Below are 20,299 nucleotides of genomic sequence, written 5' to 3'. Positions count from 1 at the left end.
TATGTATGCAGCAGAGCAGTATGTGTGTGTCTGTCTATATGTATGTATGTAGCAGAGCAGTGTGTGTGTGTGTCTGTCTATATGTATGTATGCATGCAGAGCAGTATGTGTGTGTATGTATGTATGTAGCAGAGCAGTATGTGTGTGTCTGTCTATATGTATGTATGCAGCATAGCAGTGTGTCTCTGTATGTATGCATGTATGATGTGTATCTATGTATGTCAGTGTATATGACTGTATAGATTTGTCTGTTTATATGTATTTTTGTGAGTTTGTCTTTAAATATGTATATGTACGTGTGTGTGTGTGTGTGTGTATGTATGTGTGTCTGCGTGTTTATGGGGCCCACTGGGACTCTTCCGCCCGGGGCCCACAAAAACCTGGAGCCGGCCCTGATGCAACCCATGCAAAGATGATTGCTTTCATATTTTTACCTTTGAATGGCAAAATTAGCGATGGCTCGGACGATATTGCTTTTCTTACTAGTGCTATTACGGTGTTAGAATTCATCATTGATCGAAGAGTAACTAGAAGAGGCCTTTTTAGCTCCATATCTGCATAACACCGCTTCCAACCAAACTATTACCAAGGGGCATTAGATAGACACTAAACTGCACTGTTCATATACAGTCATGGCCCAAAGTGTTGGCACCATTGAAATTGTTCCAGAAAATTAAGTATTTCTCCCTAAAAATTATTACAATTATACATTTTTTCATTATACACGTTTATTTCCTTTGTGTTTACATGAACAACACACAAAAAAACAGAGATTAAAAGGCAAATTGTACATAATTTCACACAAAACTCACAAAAATGGGCTGAACAAAATTGCTGGCACCCTCAACTTAATATTTGGTTGCACATCCTTTGGAACCTATAACTGCAATCAATCGCTTCCTATGACCATTAATACGATTCTTACACCTCTCACCTGGAATTTTGGACTCTTCTTTTCAAACTGCTCCAGGTTTCTCATATTTGAAGGCGACTTCCCCCAAAAACAATATTAAGATCTCTCCAAAGGTGTCAATGGGACTGAACTCATTGCTGCTACTTCAGAACTCTCCAGTGCTTTGTTTCCATCCATTTCTTGGGGCTTCGTGAAGTATGTTTGGGGTCTTGGTCCTGCTGGAAGACCCATGACCCTAGGATGCAAACCCAGCTTTCAGACACTGGGCACTACATTGCCACCCAAAATTTTTTGGTAATCTTTAGATTTCATGATGCCCTGCAGACAGTCAAGGCACCCAGTGCCAGAGGCAGCAGAACATCCCAAAACATCTTGTTCTTTTCTTTGTAGGCCTCACTCTGTTTTCGGTAAACAGTAAAATTATATGCTTTACCAAAAAGCCATTTCTTTGTCACGTCTCTGCACAAGAAAGATTTTCCAGAAAGATTTTGACTTACATACATTTTTGAAAACTGCAGTCTAGCTTTCTTATGTCTCTATGTCAGCTGCGGGGTCCTCGTGGGTCTCCTCCTGCCATAGTGTTCCATTTCATTCAGATGTCGACGGATAGTTTACGCTGACACTGATGCACCCTGAGCCTGCAGGACAGCTTGAATTTCTTTGGAAGTTGATTGGGGCTGGTTATCCTCCATCCGTACACTCTCCAGCATTGTAACCTTTCATCAGTGAAATTAACTACAGTACCATGGGTTGTAAACTTCTTGATTATGTTATGCACCGTGGACAAAAGAACATCAAGATCTTTGGAGATGGACTTGTAACCTTGAGGTTGTTGATATTTTTCAACAATTTTGGTTCTCAAGTACTTAGACCGGTCTCCTTTCTTCTTTCTGTTCCTCATGCTGAGTGTGGCACATACACACGCACAATGCAAAAATTGATTCAACTTCTCCTTTTTTTATCTGGCTTCAGGTGTGATTGTCATATTGCTCACAGCTGTTAAATGCAACAGTTGAGTTTTAAAAAAGCACCACATGCTTGAAACAAAGTTATTTATCCAAAATTTTGGACAAGTGCCAATTATTTTGTCCAGGCCATTTTTGCTTTTTTTGTAATATGATGTCCAATTTGCCTTTTTTCTCTATTTCTTTGTGTTATTCTAATACTCGTACACAAAAAAAGAAATAAAAGTGTATGACAAAACGTCTGATTGCAATAATTTCAAAGGAGCCAACATTTACGTTCATGACTGTACATGAAAAGTGGCATTGCTCATGCAACATATGGAACTATTTATCTGGGCACTGTGTGACATTTGTGGACATTTTTTGTAGACTAAAACCTCTCCAAAATACTACTTATCTGAGAAAACCTCTTTTTTGCCTAGAGCAGATTTATTGCAGTAGATTTTCTTTTCTATCATACCCATGTGACCAGCTGATTGTTGGCCCCGCCCCTTCTGGTCACATGGGTATGACCTCCCCACTGTCCTGCAAGTGAAAGCAAATCGATGGTATAATACTTATGCTAATTCTAACAGGGAGAGGGGATAACTATGAATACCCCCCCCCCCCCCGCTATTATCTGATCCTCAGCTGCTGTCACTCAAGTAGCTGATGATTTTATAAACTTTACTTTCTTGGATTTCAAAATCTAAACATCCGAGCTGACCACTATAGGTATGTATAGAATCAGCCTGATAGTGCCAGTATAGCACTAGCTTTAGCTTATATATGAAAATCCTGGTGATTGGTTCCCTTTAAACACTCTACCGCTCTTCTCACATCTGCTGACTATGCGTATGTTACTCATATAGTTACTTGTAATAACATATATGGCAAAAACGTATATACTTTGGAAGTAGCAATAACATGACAGCCTAGATCGATCATTATCAGCCACAAAGAGTAATTGTCAGGGGTGTTTCAGAGGTCACAGACAGTCATGTGGTTTCTGGCCATAGAAGATAACAGCGTTTGGCTGCGCAAAATGATCCCTGACTTTCATTTGTTCAGCTGTCAGTATTCATTGGTATAGGTAGCTTTCCTACTGGATTCATCTCTTCTTATTTTGGATCCAGCAGGAACTCGCCTTCCACCCAGCTGCTGATCATCAACATTATCTTGGTGCTTAAATACCCCTTCCTTCTTTGGACTGCTGCTGGTGATATTTTTAGTTCATTCAAGTCTTGGTTACAAGCAGCAAGCAGGTGGCTTGTACTTCTCTGTGGTATCGTTGCTGAAAACTTTGCTGAACTTCTACCTGTGTCATCTGTAGATAAGTAGTTCATGCGTTTTCCCCCTGTGTGTCCTTCTTGTGTCGTCTATAGTGTTTAGTGGGGTTGATGAGATCACATTCCATCCATTCCCAATTTAGGACCCAGCACTAGGGATACCTAGGGTCAGGTATCCGGCTCATAACCTTTCTGCAGTCCTTCTCCAGCAAAATCTATGGGAAATCCAAAATGCTGTGCGCACACTGCATTTTTTCCTATAGGTTTTGCTGCAGAATTTCTGCAGCAAAAAAGAAGTAGCATGTCACTTCTTTTCTGCAGGTACCTTAGGTTTTTGCCATAGATAATGTTAAAAAAACGCAGGGACCAACCTGCGTATAAACCGTGGCAAAACCGTGTGTGCGTTATTACCACGGTTTTTGCCCCGGGTGCGGTATTCTGCCAGAGGGTACGGATTTTTCTTAAGAAAAAGTTATTTCCCAGTGCACACAGGGTCTTATTGTGAATTTTTTATTTCTTACTGCTTGGTCTTTTGATACATGAAGTGTATTCATGTGCAGAATGACACATACACATAAAAGAAGGAAATGCATAGAAATCAGATTTCACCTATTGATAGAATTTATGTTCCCTTTTGCACCCGGGGGCAGATATATTCACCTGCTGTGTCATGACCAATGTATGCAATATAAGGGACAGCTGTCAGTACTGCATCATGTAATTTCATTATAGGAGTAAAGTGAATCAGGAAGAAACGCGTGCAGCATAGGTTATACATCGTAACTAGACAATAAAGCCTTGTCTTGGATTACACCGCCTCAAGCTTGTGCTGTTCTTATCCTTAAGTAGATTTGTGTTTCTGAGAACTGATGTATCAGAATGGCTGCATGATCAACAGTAAATATAGGTAAATATAGGTATATGGTGGAGGACTGATAACAGCTTTTAAGATATGTATCCTGCCCATGCCACAGGCACGGATGCAGCCCATAACATCAAAAATGCAGGAACTGTGCGTATTCCCTGCTTTACCCGCCCACAGGCGCCTATGATTGGTTGCAGTGAGACACGCCCCCACGCTGAGTGACAGGTGTCTCACTGCACCCAATCACAGCAGCCGGTGGGCGTGTCTATACTGTGCAGTAAAATAAATAAATAATTTAAAAAAACGGCGTGCGGTCCCCCCCAATTTCAATACCAGCCAGATAAAGCCATACGGCTGCAGGCTGGTATTCTCAGGATGGGGAGCCCCACGTTATGGGGAGCCCCCCAGCCTAACAATATCAGTCAGCAGCCGCCCAGAATTGCCGCATACATTATATGCGACAGTTCTGGGACTGTTCATTCTCATCGCGCAACTCTGTCGGCTGTCAGCCGACATTTATAAACGACATTGTGCATCACTCACACGTTCATTCCACGTACACATACACGTTTATTCCACACGCACACACGGACGTTCTACACACAAACACGGCTAGCATACGCAATTCACACAGATGCCACACGGACCATAAAAACGGACACAAAAACGGAAAACGGACCCGAAAAACGGACGTAACACACGTGCGTGTTTTTTCACTGACGTGTGAAGGGGGCCTATAAGAGATTTCCAAATCATTGTATTCATGTTCCTTTACATTTTGCTGAGCGTCCCAACTTTTTGGGAATTGAGTTTATAGTTACGCTATACTATATATCTCCCAAAATAATCCAGCACATTGCTTGGCAGAAACCCTATATCCCTTGAATGAATGAAGTATAATATGTACAGACACCAGGGGTTGCAGGCAGCTGTAAGCTCAGAGCTATAAATGAGAATTGAGCCTACAATTAACAGCTAGTAATTATACTGTACTGAACAGTGCTTGCTTGATATAAACACAACATGTGTTGAAACAACAAAGCACCACAGGTTTAGACACTGAACTGTCAGGGGCTGCAGACAGACATCAAACCATCAGGGGCTGCAGATAAAATGGGTTCACAGCTATTTATGAGAATTGTCAAAAAGTTATTATCCAAACTCGTTATACATGTCAAATAAACAAAGCATAATCTGTACAGACACTGAACCATCAGGGGCTACAGAAAAATGCAAGTTCAAAAGTACAGATAAGAATTGAGCTTAATTTTGAAGCCAACAGTAGTTATATAGGCAGTAAAGTTCATGGCATAAACAATTGATCTGTCAAATCAACAAAGTGCCATCAGTACAGACACTGAACCATCAGGAGCTGCAGAAAGATGTAAGTTCAAAGGTACAGATAAGAATTGAGCTTAATTTACATGCCAGCAGTAGTTACAGTATATAGGCAGTAAAGTTCATGGCATAAAAAAATAATCTGTCAAATCAACAAAGTGCCCTCAGTACAGACACTGAACTATCAGGAGCTGCAGGGAGAGGTTAGGTTAGAGTTAATAACAAGATTCCTGCTAAAATGCATGGATTTTCTGCCTTCTGGGATCTCATTATAGCTGTCTATTATCTAATCCAGTATACATTTTTCCAGCAGATTTATGAAGTTAGTCCCCTGTTATCATTTGCATGAAACATATGGCATAACTGCCCTTTATAAACCTAATGTGTCGGGCATGTACAAGGCGTAATTTGTATGAACCTTACACTCATTATGTACCCAGATTGGAGGTTAAGTGCACCTTATTGCTACTCTTAAAAGGGTTACAAGGCTACAGCAATTGGTTCGTGCATCCTGTATAAATTGATAAATAATGTGTCACCAATATGCTGCCCCTTTCCATAAAACATTTTACAGGCATTTAATATAAGAATTAGTAATAATGTGCTAATTAGTCGGGGTTCTCACGTAATCAGCCGCATGTTACCGGGGCAATGTAGCTGAACGTAATTAATGGCCAATTATACAAACCTTGTCCACGTAGACAGGAAGAGAAAAAGATGTGGTTTCAGCATCAAACACTCTTATTGGAATAGTGATATAAAATTATGATAGGTATGTTTACAATATAGGAAAGAAAAAAGTAGAAGAAAAAAAAGAAGAAAATGAAGAGCAAGAAAAGAAACAAAAAATTAAGAGAATAAACAACAAGCAAAAATAAAAAGTTAAAAGTGAATAGAAGTAAAGTGAAAAAGGAAATAAAAGGAAGAGAGGGAAGAACAAATGAAAAGAATGATGAAAAGGAAAAAAGAAACCCTTAAAAGAACGAATAAAATAAAGATGAACAAGGAAGGTGAACAAAGAGGAAAAACAGGAAGAATGGAAGAAGAAAAAAAGAAGAAAAATAAGAGCAAAAGAAAAGTCAAGAATGCGGGTAAACAAGAAGAATAAACCGAGGAACAAAAATAATGAAGTACCAGAAAGAAGAATAAAAGGAAATAACAAAAGAAAATAAAAGACAAGATGAATAAATGAAAAGGAATGAATAGGAACAAAAATATCCAGGACAAAAAATGAAGAGAGGAGCAAAGAAAAAAAGAAGCAAAAAAAGGAGAACAGAGAAGAGAAAAAGGAAGAAGAAAAATATGGCAAAAAAGGAAAAGGCAAAAAGATAAAAGAAAATGGTAAAAAAAAAGGAAAAAAGAAATGGGAAGATGTAGAAGAACATAGAAATGAAGATAAGGGAAAATGAAAACGGAGGAGAAAAAAAAGGAGAAAACTAAAAATTAAATCAAAGATGAAAATAGAAAAAGTAAACGTAAGAAACAATAAAGTAGTTAAAGAAAGAAAAAAGGAAGTCAAAAGAATAAAGATATAGCAAAAAAAGAAGGAATAAAAAATCAAGGAAAAAAAGAAGTAGCAAAAGGAAGACAAAAAGAGGCCTAAGAACAGTAAACAAATATTTAGGTAGATGATAGCATTTACATCCTGTTTTCTTATATTCTATATGTCAAGTATGTTTGGGTTCTGAATCATCTGAATCAGAAAACCAAATGGCCTCAATAGGGTGAAGACATCTCATGTTGAGTATAAGAAGCAATTGATTTTGATGGGGCAATGACTCTCCCATGAGGGTTCACTGCCCCACTAAATTGGACAAGATCATGCCACTGCCCAGTGGTGTTGATATGAGAGTTGGAGTTGTGACAACCTCCAACAAGAGCATCCAGCTACTACTAGGTTGATTTTCCTGATGGCCCATCTTTCTTAGCCAGTAGGTTTAACAAATGAAAACAGAAGACTTTGTAAACAATGTCACCCTCTAAACCCTCTAAACAATAGTACCAATATGTAGTAGTAGTTCATTGAGAAAAACATGTTAGGGCATGGGCAAGAAACTCCTATACTCACCTGGTAAGCCAAGACCGAGTAGTATACTATAATATATAATTGGTATATAGCCAAGAACACATGGTGAAGGGTCTGTTTTTTGGCCTTCCTCTTCCACTGCCAACATGGATGTTTTGTTTTCACTGGAATTTTGTAAAGGGATCATCATCAGAAGTCATAGGTGCAGCTCTGGAGAGAGAAAGATGAAGATGTTGACTTCATTATGCACAAAATATATGTGATACAAATGTCTTAGCTTCAAGACTTACATAAAGACTTCTAACCTTTTCAGGTGGAACCTAAGTCAAGATTATCATCTACTCATGAAACATTAGAGAAGAGATGAAGAATGGACCCTTCCAATTGGTCCCAGCTTTCTTTTAAAGCAACACTGTGACCCAAAACAATGGCCAAGTTCATATAGGACAATGATGGTGAAACACTGGATGATATGGCCTCCTCAGATTCCATGTGGTATATCCTCTTGGCACAGAAGCAAATGAGGTGGCCAAATTCTGCAGAAGAACTTGGAACTGTTCTCCCAGATCCTAGAAAAACAACTTATTTGTTAAGTTTAATAACTTTCTTACCATGTGAACTAGAGTTTGGCCGATTTGAAGTCACATCTTGAAGTAGATTTTTTTCCCCAGTGCTGTAATTGCAAAACAAAACATTCAGTTGGTTATACAAAGCAAATCAGTCATGGGCAGTAGGACAATAACTAAACTGCAAAAAATGTCTGATATGTGGAAGTTCCAACTCTGGGACCATTGATGGGAGATCCCTGCTTGGAGAGGTGGTTAAGCATGTCAATAGCACTCCATAAAGTCTACAAAAACGAATGCTTCTACAAGGGTTCCTAAACCTATGATGTCCTTGTTGAGACAACCCCCTTTAATTTTATAATATCTTATAGACGTCATAAATGTGTTTTTCTGATATGCAAGGAATTTGGAGCTCTGGTTGTGATTTTTTTTTAAAGGATTGACATATCTAATTGGTTTTGACATAAACTTCACTTCCATGGAGAGTGACCACACCTAAGTTAGTACCCCCACCAAGATTGGAAGACTAGGAAACAGGTTCCCTCTACCTTTTATTAATGTATCATTGGAAAATCCCTATTAGATTGCTCCAACAAGCATTTTATAATTACTTAGACTCATGGAGTGCAGAATCGCGAACAAAGCTCTAACAGTGTTTGCATTTTATCCACCACCTTCTGTTTCACAGTATCTGCACACTACGGGAAGTAATGACATAATTGGCTTACGTCCATTCATTCCTGACATTGCAGGTGAGCTAAATATAAAAAGCAATTGGCGAGAAAATTTAGTAATAGAGATAGCGCTATAAATATGACCGCCACTTTACCCTTTACTCCAAATTACGGCTATAAATGCACAGATATAGGCAACATAATGCCAATATTGAACTGGTATGAGAGCTGCACGGAGTCCCCTATCAATTATGAAGCAATCAGCGAAGCAAGGTTTGACTCCTTTGTTGGTTAGAGAACCATTTTCCCATAGTGCCCATATCAAAGTCCCAGATACAGAGTGCCCCCCCATACCTGTGCTTTCACACTTTGCCCTTCCTAGCAGTACCAGTCACTCCATGCTTCAATGACTCTACTAAGAGTGTATACTTTTCCCTCCAAATAGTGTCAGTTCCATAATTTCCACTCGACAACACTACTAGCCTCACGTTACCTCTATTACAGTGCTATTCACACATTGCTCTCCTCCAAGTAGTGCCAGTCACATACCCTATTAGTGCCAGACAGCACGTACCCCTATAAAAGAGCTAGCCACACAATTCCCGGACAGTAGTGCTAGCCACACATTGCGCAATGGAATTGCTAGCCACACGTTGCATCCCAATTACTTCCAGCCACACAGTGCCTCCATAAGAACCTTAGCCATATATCACCCTCTCTAAATGGTGCCAGTTAAACACCCTATTAGTGGTAGCTATAGAGTGACCACCCCACAAAAGTCCTAGCTACACATTCCCTCTACAGTAGTGTCAAAAAACCTTCCTGAATCAGTTGAGCTGTGGCAATTGCAGGAGGTAATCAACATCCTCTTGAAGGGCAAAGGCTTGGCCTACTTGACACATTGGACAGGCCAGCAATGTTACTCTAGTTAAAGGCCAGAACAAAATTTTGAGTACGACTTCTGGGAGATTCTGCAGCATATTTGTGTAATTAGGGACCTCCCCATTATACCCCCAAATGCTTTGAATTCCTTTCCTCCATGTTAGAAATGCTCATTATATGGTAGATCAAAGGACAAGTATTAAGATGATCATTAATTTCGTCTGACCTAATTAAAGCTAATTTTTCTATAGCTGTATATTATGTTCTCGGGTGGAGGGCCCTACCATAAGACTCCACAGGGAGTGAGTATAGAGAAAGCTTATTAACCTCATTATAGTGGTTTTGACATGACTAACCAGATAGCATGACTCTGCTATAACACGCTTCGGGAGATCAGTCCAGCAAAGTGAGTGCGGATAAGAGGTATAGGGGTAAAATACAGATGTATCCTACTGCAGGAAGAACATAGCAAGAAAATTATGGAAAAGGAACTGTATTTAGTTAAAAATACCTCAAGTTCCTCTTAAAGGGGCCTTGTCATACTGAAGATATTGCTCTATCTCAATTCATCATCATGAAGAGTAGGAATAGCTGAGCAGAACGATATATAATTTTCTGGGAAAAGATTCAGTAGTTTTTGGAATTTATAGATTATAACCTGGCTTCTTCAAAGTGTGGAGGGCATTCCTAAAAAGGAATGACAGATATCCTGTTATGAGAGACTCCGCCCTCTGGACTTGTAAGCAGAGATTTCAATGAATGAATTACTAGTTGATATTGCATATTTTTTCTATAAAATTAAATATCAATGTACTCAGTGACTCTTGCTCTATCGATTGATGGGGTAGTAAACTTACTGTTTGAAATCCCTCTTAAATTAGTTACCAAATTACATTGTATGACAGGTGACGTCAGATCAGTGTTATATCTCAAGCTAGGAATGCCATAATTTCATGCCCAAATCAATCTTCCTCATGATACAGATCAGTGGTGGACGTATAGCCCATGCATTTATGTATGTACTATGCACTTAATTAACACTTCATTTTGGTGATAATAAGAGTTAAGTTTTATCAATAGGTCTTTAGTTTTGGGGTTTAGTTGCCATTGGCAAATAGTAATCAAGATTCAACTTTGTGAACTATCTAATGAGTAAGAGGAGAGGGAGGCCCCTCACAACTAAAGCTGGTGTCACACATAGCAACGCAGCAGCGATAACGACGGGCGACCTGACCTTATCAGTATCGCTGCTGCGTCGTTACATGGTCGCTGCTGAGCTGTCAAACAGGCAGATCTCACCAGTGACCAGTGACCAGCCCCCACCCAGCAGCGACGCGTGGAAGCGATGCTGCGCTTGGTAACTAAGGTAAATATTGGGTAACCAAGGAAAGCACTTCTCTTGGTTAGCTGATATTTACCTTAGTTACTAGCATCCGCCGCTCTCACGCTGCCAGTGCCGGCTCCCTGCTCTCCTAACCAGAGTACACATCGGGTTAATTACCCGATGTGTACTCCAGCTACGTGTGTAGGGAGCCGGCACTGGCAGCGTGAGAGCACACTGCTTAGCGCTGGCTCCCTGCACACGTAGCTGGAGTACACATCGGGTAATTAACCCGATGTGTACTCTGGCTAGGAGACCAGGGAACAGGGAGCCGGCACTGGCAGCGTGAGAGTGGTGGACGCTAGTAACTAAGGTAAATATCGGGTAACCAAGGAAAGGGCTTCCCTTGGTTACCCAATGTTTACCGTGGTTACAGCTTACCGCAGGCTGCCAGACGCTGTCTCCCTGCTCCCTGCTCGCTTCAGTTCGTCACTCTCTCGCTGTCACACACAGCGATGTGTGCTTCACAGCGGGAGAGCGATGAACAAAAAATGAAGCAGGACATTCATCAGCGACCGGCGACCTCACAGCAGGGGCCAGGTCATTGCTGGATGTCACACACAGCGACAGCGACGGGACGTCGCTGCTACGTCACAGAAAATGGTGACTTAGCAGCGACGTCGTTGTCACCGTCACTGTGTGTGACACCACCTTAAAGGAGGGCCATGCACTGTAATACATATTATATATTTCCGGGGTCCAACTGACTCACCAGGAAACTGGTGAATGCCATTGGGCACTGGAACCAGTATGAGGCCCTCGTGCACCCCTGCAGCTCTGCTCTCAATGCTCTGTAGTTCACTCTGCCTCTCCTCTGGCTAAGAGAGTTGGGGAGAGGATGCTGGGTCATTACTCAGGAGAGGATGGAGGCCGCCGTGAAAGAAGAGCTGATTCCTGCAGGAGAGGAGGGCAGAGCTGAGGGGCAACAGAAAGATTGAGGCCGCACAGCTCCACATCCACAGCAGGAGAGGAAGCGTAGGACAAACTTCACAGGTTATCAGCAACTTATCAAGAAACAGAGAGGTGAGTATATACTTCTTGGATCTGTCTGTTTTTACATACCTATGTTGCTTATAGTATAAATAATTGTGCATGTGTCTGTGTATATATAGTATATGTATCTGTGTGTATATACAGTATATGTGTGTATGTGCCTGTGTGTATTATTATTATTATTATTTATTATTATAGCACCATCAATTCCATGGCGCTTTACATGTGAAAGGGGTATACAAAATAGGGACAAGTACAATAATCATAAACAATACAAGACACAGACAGGTACAGGAGGATAGAGGTGCCGACCTGCGAAGGCTCACAGTCTACAAGGGATAGGTGAGGATACAGTAGGTTAGGGTAGAGCTGATTGTGCGGCGCTGTATCAGACTGAGGGTTACGGCAGGTTGTAGGCTTATCGGAATAGGTGGGTCTTCAGGTTCCTTTTGAAGCTTGTCAAGGTAGGCGAGACGAGAGTCTGATGTTTTGAGGCAGAGCATTCCAGAGTATGGGGGAGGCACGGGAGAAATCTTGGATTCAATGGTGGGAAGAGGAGATGAGAGGGGAGTAGAGAAGGAGATCTTGTGAGGATCGAAGGTTACGTGCAGGTAAGTACCGGGAGACTAGGACAGAGATGTAGGGAAGAGATAGGTTGTGGATGGCATTGTAGGTTATGGTTAGGGTTTTGAACTGGAGTCGTTGGGCAATGGGAAGCCAGTGAAGGGATTGGCAGAGAGGAGAGGTCGGGGAGTAGCGGGGGGATAGGTGGATTAGCCGGGAAGCATAGTTTAGAATAGATTGTAGGGGTGCCCGACTGTTAGAAGGGAGGCCACAGAGCAGGAGGTTAAAATAATCCAGGCGGGAGATAATAAGGGCATGCACTAGGGTTTTTGCAGCTTCTTGGGAAAGGAATGTACGGATCCGAGAAATATTTTTGAGTTGGAGGCAGCAGGAGGTGAAGAGGGCTTGGATGTGTGGCTTGTATATAGTGTCGCGGGCGGACGGGACGCGCTCGCCACGCTCGGGTCCGGGGCTTCTGCTGCTGCTGCTCGGTGGCTCGAGCGGTGGCCCGGACCTGGGGACTCAAGCAGCGCTCCTCACCCATGAGTGAAAAGGGATGGTTTGTTTGGGGAGAGAGTTCGTGACGCCACCCACGGGACGTGGTGATGATGGCACCACCGCTGCTGGTGACGGGGATCCCGGGAGAGATGGTAGGGAGCAGCTAGGATGTTGTCCCCTCCGTGGGTAGGGGTTGGTGTTCCTGGGGCCCGGTGGTGTAACGGAGAGGCTGGATGGCTGAGGTGCAGGGTTGCAGGGGCAGCGCAGTGCGGTGCCGGACAGCACTGGTGTACTCACTCAGACAGTCAATGACAGAGTCTCTGGTAAACCAAACGGCCGGATGGACGGGTCCCGCAGCCGGCTGCAGTGTTGTTGTGCTCTCCCCGGAAGGTGTGATGGTGGCTGTCTTTCCCTGCACCTTTTAGAATGTTCTGACTCCCGTGGTTGCCCACCGGTAGTCCGCTCCCCGGCGTATAGGTGCCGTAGGAGCCCGTTTTGCCCGCAGGCGCTGGCCCTTGGATCTCTAGCCTGTGGCGGTGGCTGTATATCCTCACGGTGTGGACTGTTGCCTTCTGTCGGGTCTTGGTTGTTGGGAGACCCCTGGGGTTCCTGTCACACTCGGGATTTGACTATTGTCAGCGGCTCCAAGCCTGGTCGGGGTCTGATGGCCCTGCCTGTGTGCTTAGCTTCACTCCGCTCCCCGGTTCGGTACCGGCGGGCCAACCCCGACCCGACCCCGGTCCTTACGGCTTCGCAGAGTTCTACCAACTCCTACAGACGGCCACCACCGTCTGCCAACCTTGCTGTCAGTGCCTGGGCTCCTACCCAGACACCTGAAGTGTTTACTCCTCTCCCTTCCACCTCCAAAACTGATCTGACACTTTTCCCGCCTCCAGGCCTGTGAACTCCTCGGTGGGTGGGGCCAACCGCCTGGCTCCGCCCCACCTGGTGTGGCCATCAGACCTTGGAGGGAGGCAACAAGGGTTTTTTGATTGACTGTTGTAACTGTCTAGGGTGGGGGGGTGTGTTGGTATGTATGTGACTACCTGGCTAGTCCAGGGCGTCACACTCCCCCTTGGTAAAATGCAGACCGTCCATCACCGGTTTTATTTTTGTTTCTGCAAAAGATAAATTAACATGTAAACATTCAACATAAGTATATTTTAGTTCTTCCCTTACGTGAGGCTCGGTACTTTAACGTTGCAAACGGTAAATATTTTTATTAAAACGGACGGGTTCATGGTCATCCGCTCTCCCACCCAAGCAACCTTGCCCCTGATGCTGCCCCTAAGAAACGGACAGCAGCCCTTTACCCCAGTCCTGGTCCAGGTTACCTGAGCGTGAACGGGTACGGTATCTCGCACCCGGCTGTCACTTCAGGGGACCCCACGTCCAGGGGGACCCCTGACCCCTGGAGGATGGCCACCAGTCCTGGTGGTGGCCGGGCCCCAGCCTCCTCTGCTGTGGGCTCTTCCTCCAATCTGCCTCTCCGGAGGTGGCACGGAACGGAAAACAGCCCACAATTTATTTACAAACCCACAAGTTCGTAAGAGGCCTGCTAGTTCTCGGCCATGTTCATGAGCAGTTTCTCATGTGGGCGGTAAAACACATAGGGTCCCTCCGGGGACAACTGTGATACCAATGTGATATGACTGAAAGAATGTGTGATTAGATAGGAATCATAATCAAAAGATAGGAGTGATCCCAGATATTATTTGACCTATCAATAATTCAGTATCAAAGAGATGTCCTTTGGATAACCAATTTCACTATGATGACCAAAGAATAAGATAATGAGGAAGTCACATTTACAGTTCCACTTACCGGAAACTTGTGGTTGGCTTAAAGACAGGTTTAAGGAAGCTTGCATATGAAATTTACGGCTCATTGCAATATTTCACTAACACTATGGTCAACTGTGGTCGGCTATAAAGAATATTAGTATTCGTGCCTGATTAGGATATCAGTGAGCGCTTCGTAAGTACGGGCTTTCAGCCCCCTTTTTAGTAGAATTTAGCAAGACAACAACTTGCCGGCAACGGCCGGGATAATCACGGTAGACAATCAGGTGAAAAACTCGGTTTGACTTGTGTTCATTCAAAGTGCTGAGGGTCCCAATGGGGACAACTTGGTGACAACGGAGAACCGCTGCCTTTACTTGAGGTCCCACTCATCAAGGACCTCCTCTAGCTCGATATCCGGACGGCACGGTGGAGGAGGGGGCTGAGGCCACATCTGCACACCGCGGCTTTCCCTCTGCTTAACGTCCAGGGCGAACCAGCCCCTCTCACCGCAATGTCGGGTGTAGGTCACCAGGATGCCTGGCAACAGATCGCGACCTGGGTGGCCCGTTGGGAGGTGCGAGTTCACGTCGCGGCGAGCCACAAACACTTCGGCCTCCAGGCCCAGTTCGTAGATAAAGCCAAACCCCCTTTGCGAGTCAAACTCCCTGACTTGGCCCTCATACACCGGCCCCGGACCCGAAAGGTGGCATTGCGGAGAGCGTCTTTCTCCTTGATAACTCGCGCCATCACTTCGGCCCTCTGATGCTCTCTGGTGGCAATTTCACAGTCCTGTTGGCTCAGCTCCCTGTCCTAGTAAGGGGCGTTTGCATGCCCCTGCGCGCGGGTCGGGCCCCGCTAGACTGCGCCCACCCCGGCCACGACCGATACTCTCTGGTGGGGGTCCTGCGGTGACATGGCCTGGGCTGCTGCTTTGCAGCGACGACCCGGCGCAGCCTCAGCCGAGGCAGGGAGTTCAGGGACAGATGGCCTCACCGGTTGGGCCTTCGGGCCCGCAGCGGCCGGTTCTTCCACGGCCGGGCGGACTGCCGGGGCCGGGATGGTCTCGGGTACGGCTGCTTCCAGGGCCGACGGCTTCGCTTCACGGACGGGCACCTCCGAAGGGACCTTCCACGGCAGTGGAATCGGTACGGGCCGTCTCCGGTTAACGCCCACAGGCCAGTCCTCTAAGGCGGGCGGGTTAGATTCCGCTACCGATGTTGGGGGTAGCAGACCGAGTGTAAGGGCCACAGCAACCGGTACGGATGGCGGGGGAGGCAGGAGGGTGAGCGGACGCAGACCGGGCCCCTCGGCTGCAGCGACCGGTCCTTCTCGGACACAGGGGCATGGGTCGCTTAACCGCTCCTCCAACGCTGCCTCCACCTCGCGTCTCTGCACGGCCGCCACCACCTCCTCCATCTTGGCCACCCAGCGCTCCATCAAGAACCGGACCTGGTTTTGCAGGCGGCAGCACATTTGTGCAGTCCGGGCTTCCACCCACGCCGTCGTTCCTGGCGTGGGCTCGGGAATTTTAGCATCACCGGACTGGACGGACATGCTTGCTGGCAGGCTTCCAGGAACCGGATATGTTGCAGAGTACTGGCGTCCCCGCTTTTTATGCCCTCGGCTACATTAGGCAGGCCTTCACCCGCCCCCCCTTGGTTCTTTCTAGCACTTCCTCTCAGGGGGCGGGGCTTCACTTTCACGCCTTCCCTGCTCAGGGAAGACGCTCGAGCGGGAAATCTTCGCGCCAAAGATGGCGGCGCTTCAAATTTTTCGGCCGGCGGAGACTACAAGGCGCACTTCTACTGGTAAGTAGATCGGTTCTATCCTGTTCGTGACGCCAAATTGTCGCGGGCGAAGGGGATGCGCTCGCCACGCTCGGGTCCGGGGCTTTTGCTGCTCGGTGGCTCGAGGGGTGGGCCGGACCCGGGGACTCGAGCAGCGCTCCTCACCCGTGAGTGAAAAGGGATGGTTTGTTTAGGGAGAGAGTTCGTGACGCCACCCACGGGATGTGGTGATGATGGCACCACCGCTGCTGGTGACGGGGATCCCAGGAGAGATGGTAGGGAGCAGCTAGGATGTTGTCCCCTCCGTGGGTAGGGGTTGGTGATCCCGGGGCCCGGTGGTGTAACGGGGAGGCTGGGTGGCTGGGGTGCAGGGTTGCAGGGGCAGCGCGGCGCGGTGCCGGACGGCACTGGTGTACTCACTCAGACAGTCAATGACAGAGTCTCTGGTAAACCAAACGGCCGGATGGACGGGTCCCGCAGCCGGCTGCAGTGTTGTTGTGCTCTCCCCGGAAGGTGTGATGGTGGCTGTCTTTCCCTGCACCTTTTAGAGTGTTCTGACTCCCGTGGTTGCCCACCGGTAGTCCGCTCCCCGGCGTATAGGTGCCGTAGGAGCCCGTTTTGCCCGCAGGCGCTGGCCCTTGGATCTCTAGCCTGTGGCGGTGGCTGTATATCCTCACGGTGTGGACTGTTGCCTTCTGTCGGGTCTTGGTTGTTGGGAGACCCCTGGGGTTCCTGTCACACTCGGATTTGACTATTGTCGGCGGCTCTAAGCCTGGTCGGGGTCCGATGGCCCTGCCTGTGTGCTTAGCTTCACTCCGCTCCCCGGTTCGGTACCGGCGGGCCAACCCCGACCCGACCCCGGTCCTTACGGCTTCGCAGAGTTCCACCAACTCCTGCAGACAGCCACCACCGTCTGCCAACCTTGCTGTCAGTGCCTGGGCTCCTACCCAGACACCTGAAGTATTTACTCCTCTCACTTCCACCGCCAAAACTGATCTGACACTTTTCCCACCTCCAGGCCTGTGAACTCCTTTGTGGGTGGGGCCAACTGCCTGGCTCCGCCCCACCTGGTGTGGCCATCAGACCTTGGAGGGAGGCAACAAGGGTTTTTTGATTGACTGTTGTAACTGTCTAGGGTTGGGGGGGGTGTATGTTGGTATGTATGTGACTACCTGGCTAGTCCAGGGCGTCACAATAGTATATGTATCTCTGTACATAAATAGTATGTGTATATGTGCCTTTGTATATATAGGGTATGTGCTTGTGTGTATATGTGCCTGTTATGTATATATAGTATGCATAGATGTGCATGTGTATATATAGTACCGTATATGTATCTCGGTGCATAAATATTATATGTGCCTGTGTGTACACTACAGTTCAAAAGTTTGGGGTCACCCAGACAATTTTGTCTTTTCCATGAAAAATCATACTTTTAGGCCCTGTGCGCACTTGCCGGTTTTTGCCGTGGATTTGCTGCATGTTTCGCTGCAGAAAATGTTCATAACATCTCTGCAGTGAATCACCAGCAATTCCTATGGGAAAAAAAAATGCAGTGCGCACTATGCGGATTTTGACAGCTGCATGTTTTGCTGCGCGATTCCCGCAGCAAAAACAATTGCATGTCACTTCTTTTCCGCAGGTAGCTGCGGGATTTCACTCCATTGACTGTAATGTAATCGTGAAATCCCGCAGGGAATAACGCAGGTAGCAAATTCTGTCCGGTTCATTGCGTTTTCCTGCGTTATTTCCTGCGGTATTTTGCGTTTTCGGGACATAATGTTCATCACTGCCTGCATTTTGCATGGAAGTGATGTCATTATGACAGGGAGAGGAAGCGGAGCAGAGTAAACCCACACATATCACACACAGATATATAGAATACACATACATATCACACTCACACACAGACACGGACATATAGAATACACATAGAAATCAAACGTACAAATAAAAAAAAATTTAAAAAGTGCGGGCTCCATCGTATTTTTACCGTCCAGCCGAGGTAAACACACAGCGGCGGCCCGGTATTCTCAGGCTGGGGAGGGCGAAGGCCAGGGTTAATGCCCCCTCCCCTCCCGCAGCCGAGAATATCAGCCGGCAGCTGCCCCGGGACTGTCGCAGCCATTATGCGACAGTCCCGGAGTGTCCCCGGCTCTTCCAGATTGCCGTGATGCGGTGGCAATCCAGGTAATAAGGAGTTAAATGGCAGCGGATCGCTGCCATTTAAGTCCAGGCTTAATCATGGCAGCGTCTATGAGACAGCTTTCATGATTAACCCATAAGTAAAGTGAATAAACACACACACCACGAAAAAAAGACAAAAAAGCCCCTCTTCCACCCCTTTATTAACCCCTCCCAAGACACAGCTCCGGCGTAATCCACGCAGGTCCCACGACACTTGCATCCAGCCACGTCTGACAAACTGCACTGAATGCAGCCTCGTAACGAGCCTGCAGAGGTAATTACAGGTCATTTCTCACGGTCGGTAATGTGAACACACTACCGCTCGTGAGAATGCAGTGTGTCCTCACAGGGACTCTATCTATTGATTGATAGAGGACAGATCAATCTATTGATTATCTATATTCTATCCATCTATGTATCCTTCTATCTATCTATCTAGCCATCTATCTATCCATTATCTATTTATTTATTTATCTATCCATTATCTATCTGTCTATCTATCCATTATCTGTCTATTTCTCTATCTATCTTTATCAGAAGGAAATTACCTTTCTTTTCTTTTTTTTTTCAATGTGCTTTATTGCATTAAATGCATTAAAACACATGTACCAACCCGCAGAAAAACCGCACCGAAACCGCACCAAAACGCATGCGGATTTCGGTGCATTTTTTTTGTGTTTTTTTTCCGCGGGTGCGGAAATCTTTCAGAGCCTGTGGAATTTTCTTAAGAAAATTACATTTTCTAGTGCGCACAGGGCCTTATCAACATGTTGATTTTCTGGTCCAGAGGAAGAGGTCTCTGTACCTTGAAACGCGTAGACCTATGGAATAAAAGAGGGATTAATCGATCAACATCTCTACATCTTATTTGGCAGATTCCGCGGGTTTAACTCCTTTTTCTCCTCTTATACTGAAGACTTCTGCACGTGGGGTCGCGGCAGCCGCCATTATCCTATGCTATCTATGGTGGTTGTGACCCTTCACAACCATTTTGGGTGAGTGTATTTATTTACATTACTAACCTGTTATTTATCGGGTAAAACCCTATTAGCGCTTCTTTTTTCTAGCACTATTACACCAAGGTAGATGGCACAAGCTGCGGAGCCCTGTGATTGGCTAAAGTGGTCACTTGTGACATCATCACTGCAGCCTGTAAATATAGATGGAGCAGCAGAGAGACATCACTGGACCAGGTGAAAATGAGTAACTCTGATTTCATTATTTTTTTAAAATGTTAAACTCCAAGAGGCAGGGGAGAGGTGTGGGAGGGGTTCGGGGAGGGGCGGCATGGTCAATTCTAGCACAGGGGCCCTTTGCACTCAGTGTTTGCCCTGGAAGAAATAGCTCCTTCTCTGTGTATTTTTGGTATAATATGACTGGAATTGTATGGGCAATGTACTGCACCTGGCACTACCCAGGAGCACATTGACTGACACCAGTACAAGGGGCACATTGCAGCTCGCAGTGTATAGGGGTTGATGAGAAGCTACAAATCTATAAAGGAGGACACTGTGACTGGCACTTTATGAGGGCACATTACAAAGATACAAAATGGCTGACACTGTATAGGTAGGCAAACTGTGGCTAGCATTGAATGAATGGGAAAAT

The 20,299-nt window shown here is 45.7% G+C and overlaps 1 protein-coding gene across 2 annotated transcripts in view; it reads right to left on the bottom strand.

Moving 5' to 3' along the window:
• GPR142 (G protein-coupled receptor 142) overlaps positions 1-20,299 on the bottom strand; it is a 91,691-nt gene that overhangs the window by 21,989 nt on the left and 49,403 nt on the right. For both annotated transcript variants that reach the window (XM_075347904.1, XM_075347905.1), the window contains exons 2-3: positions 7,987-8,048; positions 7,418-7,585 (exon numbers count right to left, since the gene is read on the bottom strand). In XM_075347904.1, coding sequence (XP_075204019.1) covers positions 7,418-7,565 — 148 coding nt within the window. In that variant the 5' untranslated portion in view covers positions 7,566-7,585; positions 7,987-8,048. The remainder of the gene's footprint in view (positions 1-7,417; positions 7,586-7,986; positions 8,049-20,299) is intronic.

The sequence above is a fragment of the Anomaloglossus baeobatrachus genome, chromosome 5, assembly GCF_048569485.1.
Source record: "Anomaloglossus baeobatrachus isolate aAnoBae1 chromosome 5, aAnoBae1.hap1, whole genome shotgun sequence".
Taxonomy (NCBI): domain Eukaryota; kingdom Metazoa; phylum Chordata; class Amphibia; order Anura; family Aromobatidae; genus Anomaloglossus; species Anomaloglossus baeobatrachus.
Note: the sequence above shows the minus strand (reverse complement) of the source record. Positions and strands in the feature narration are given on the sequence as shown.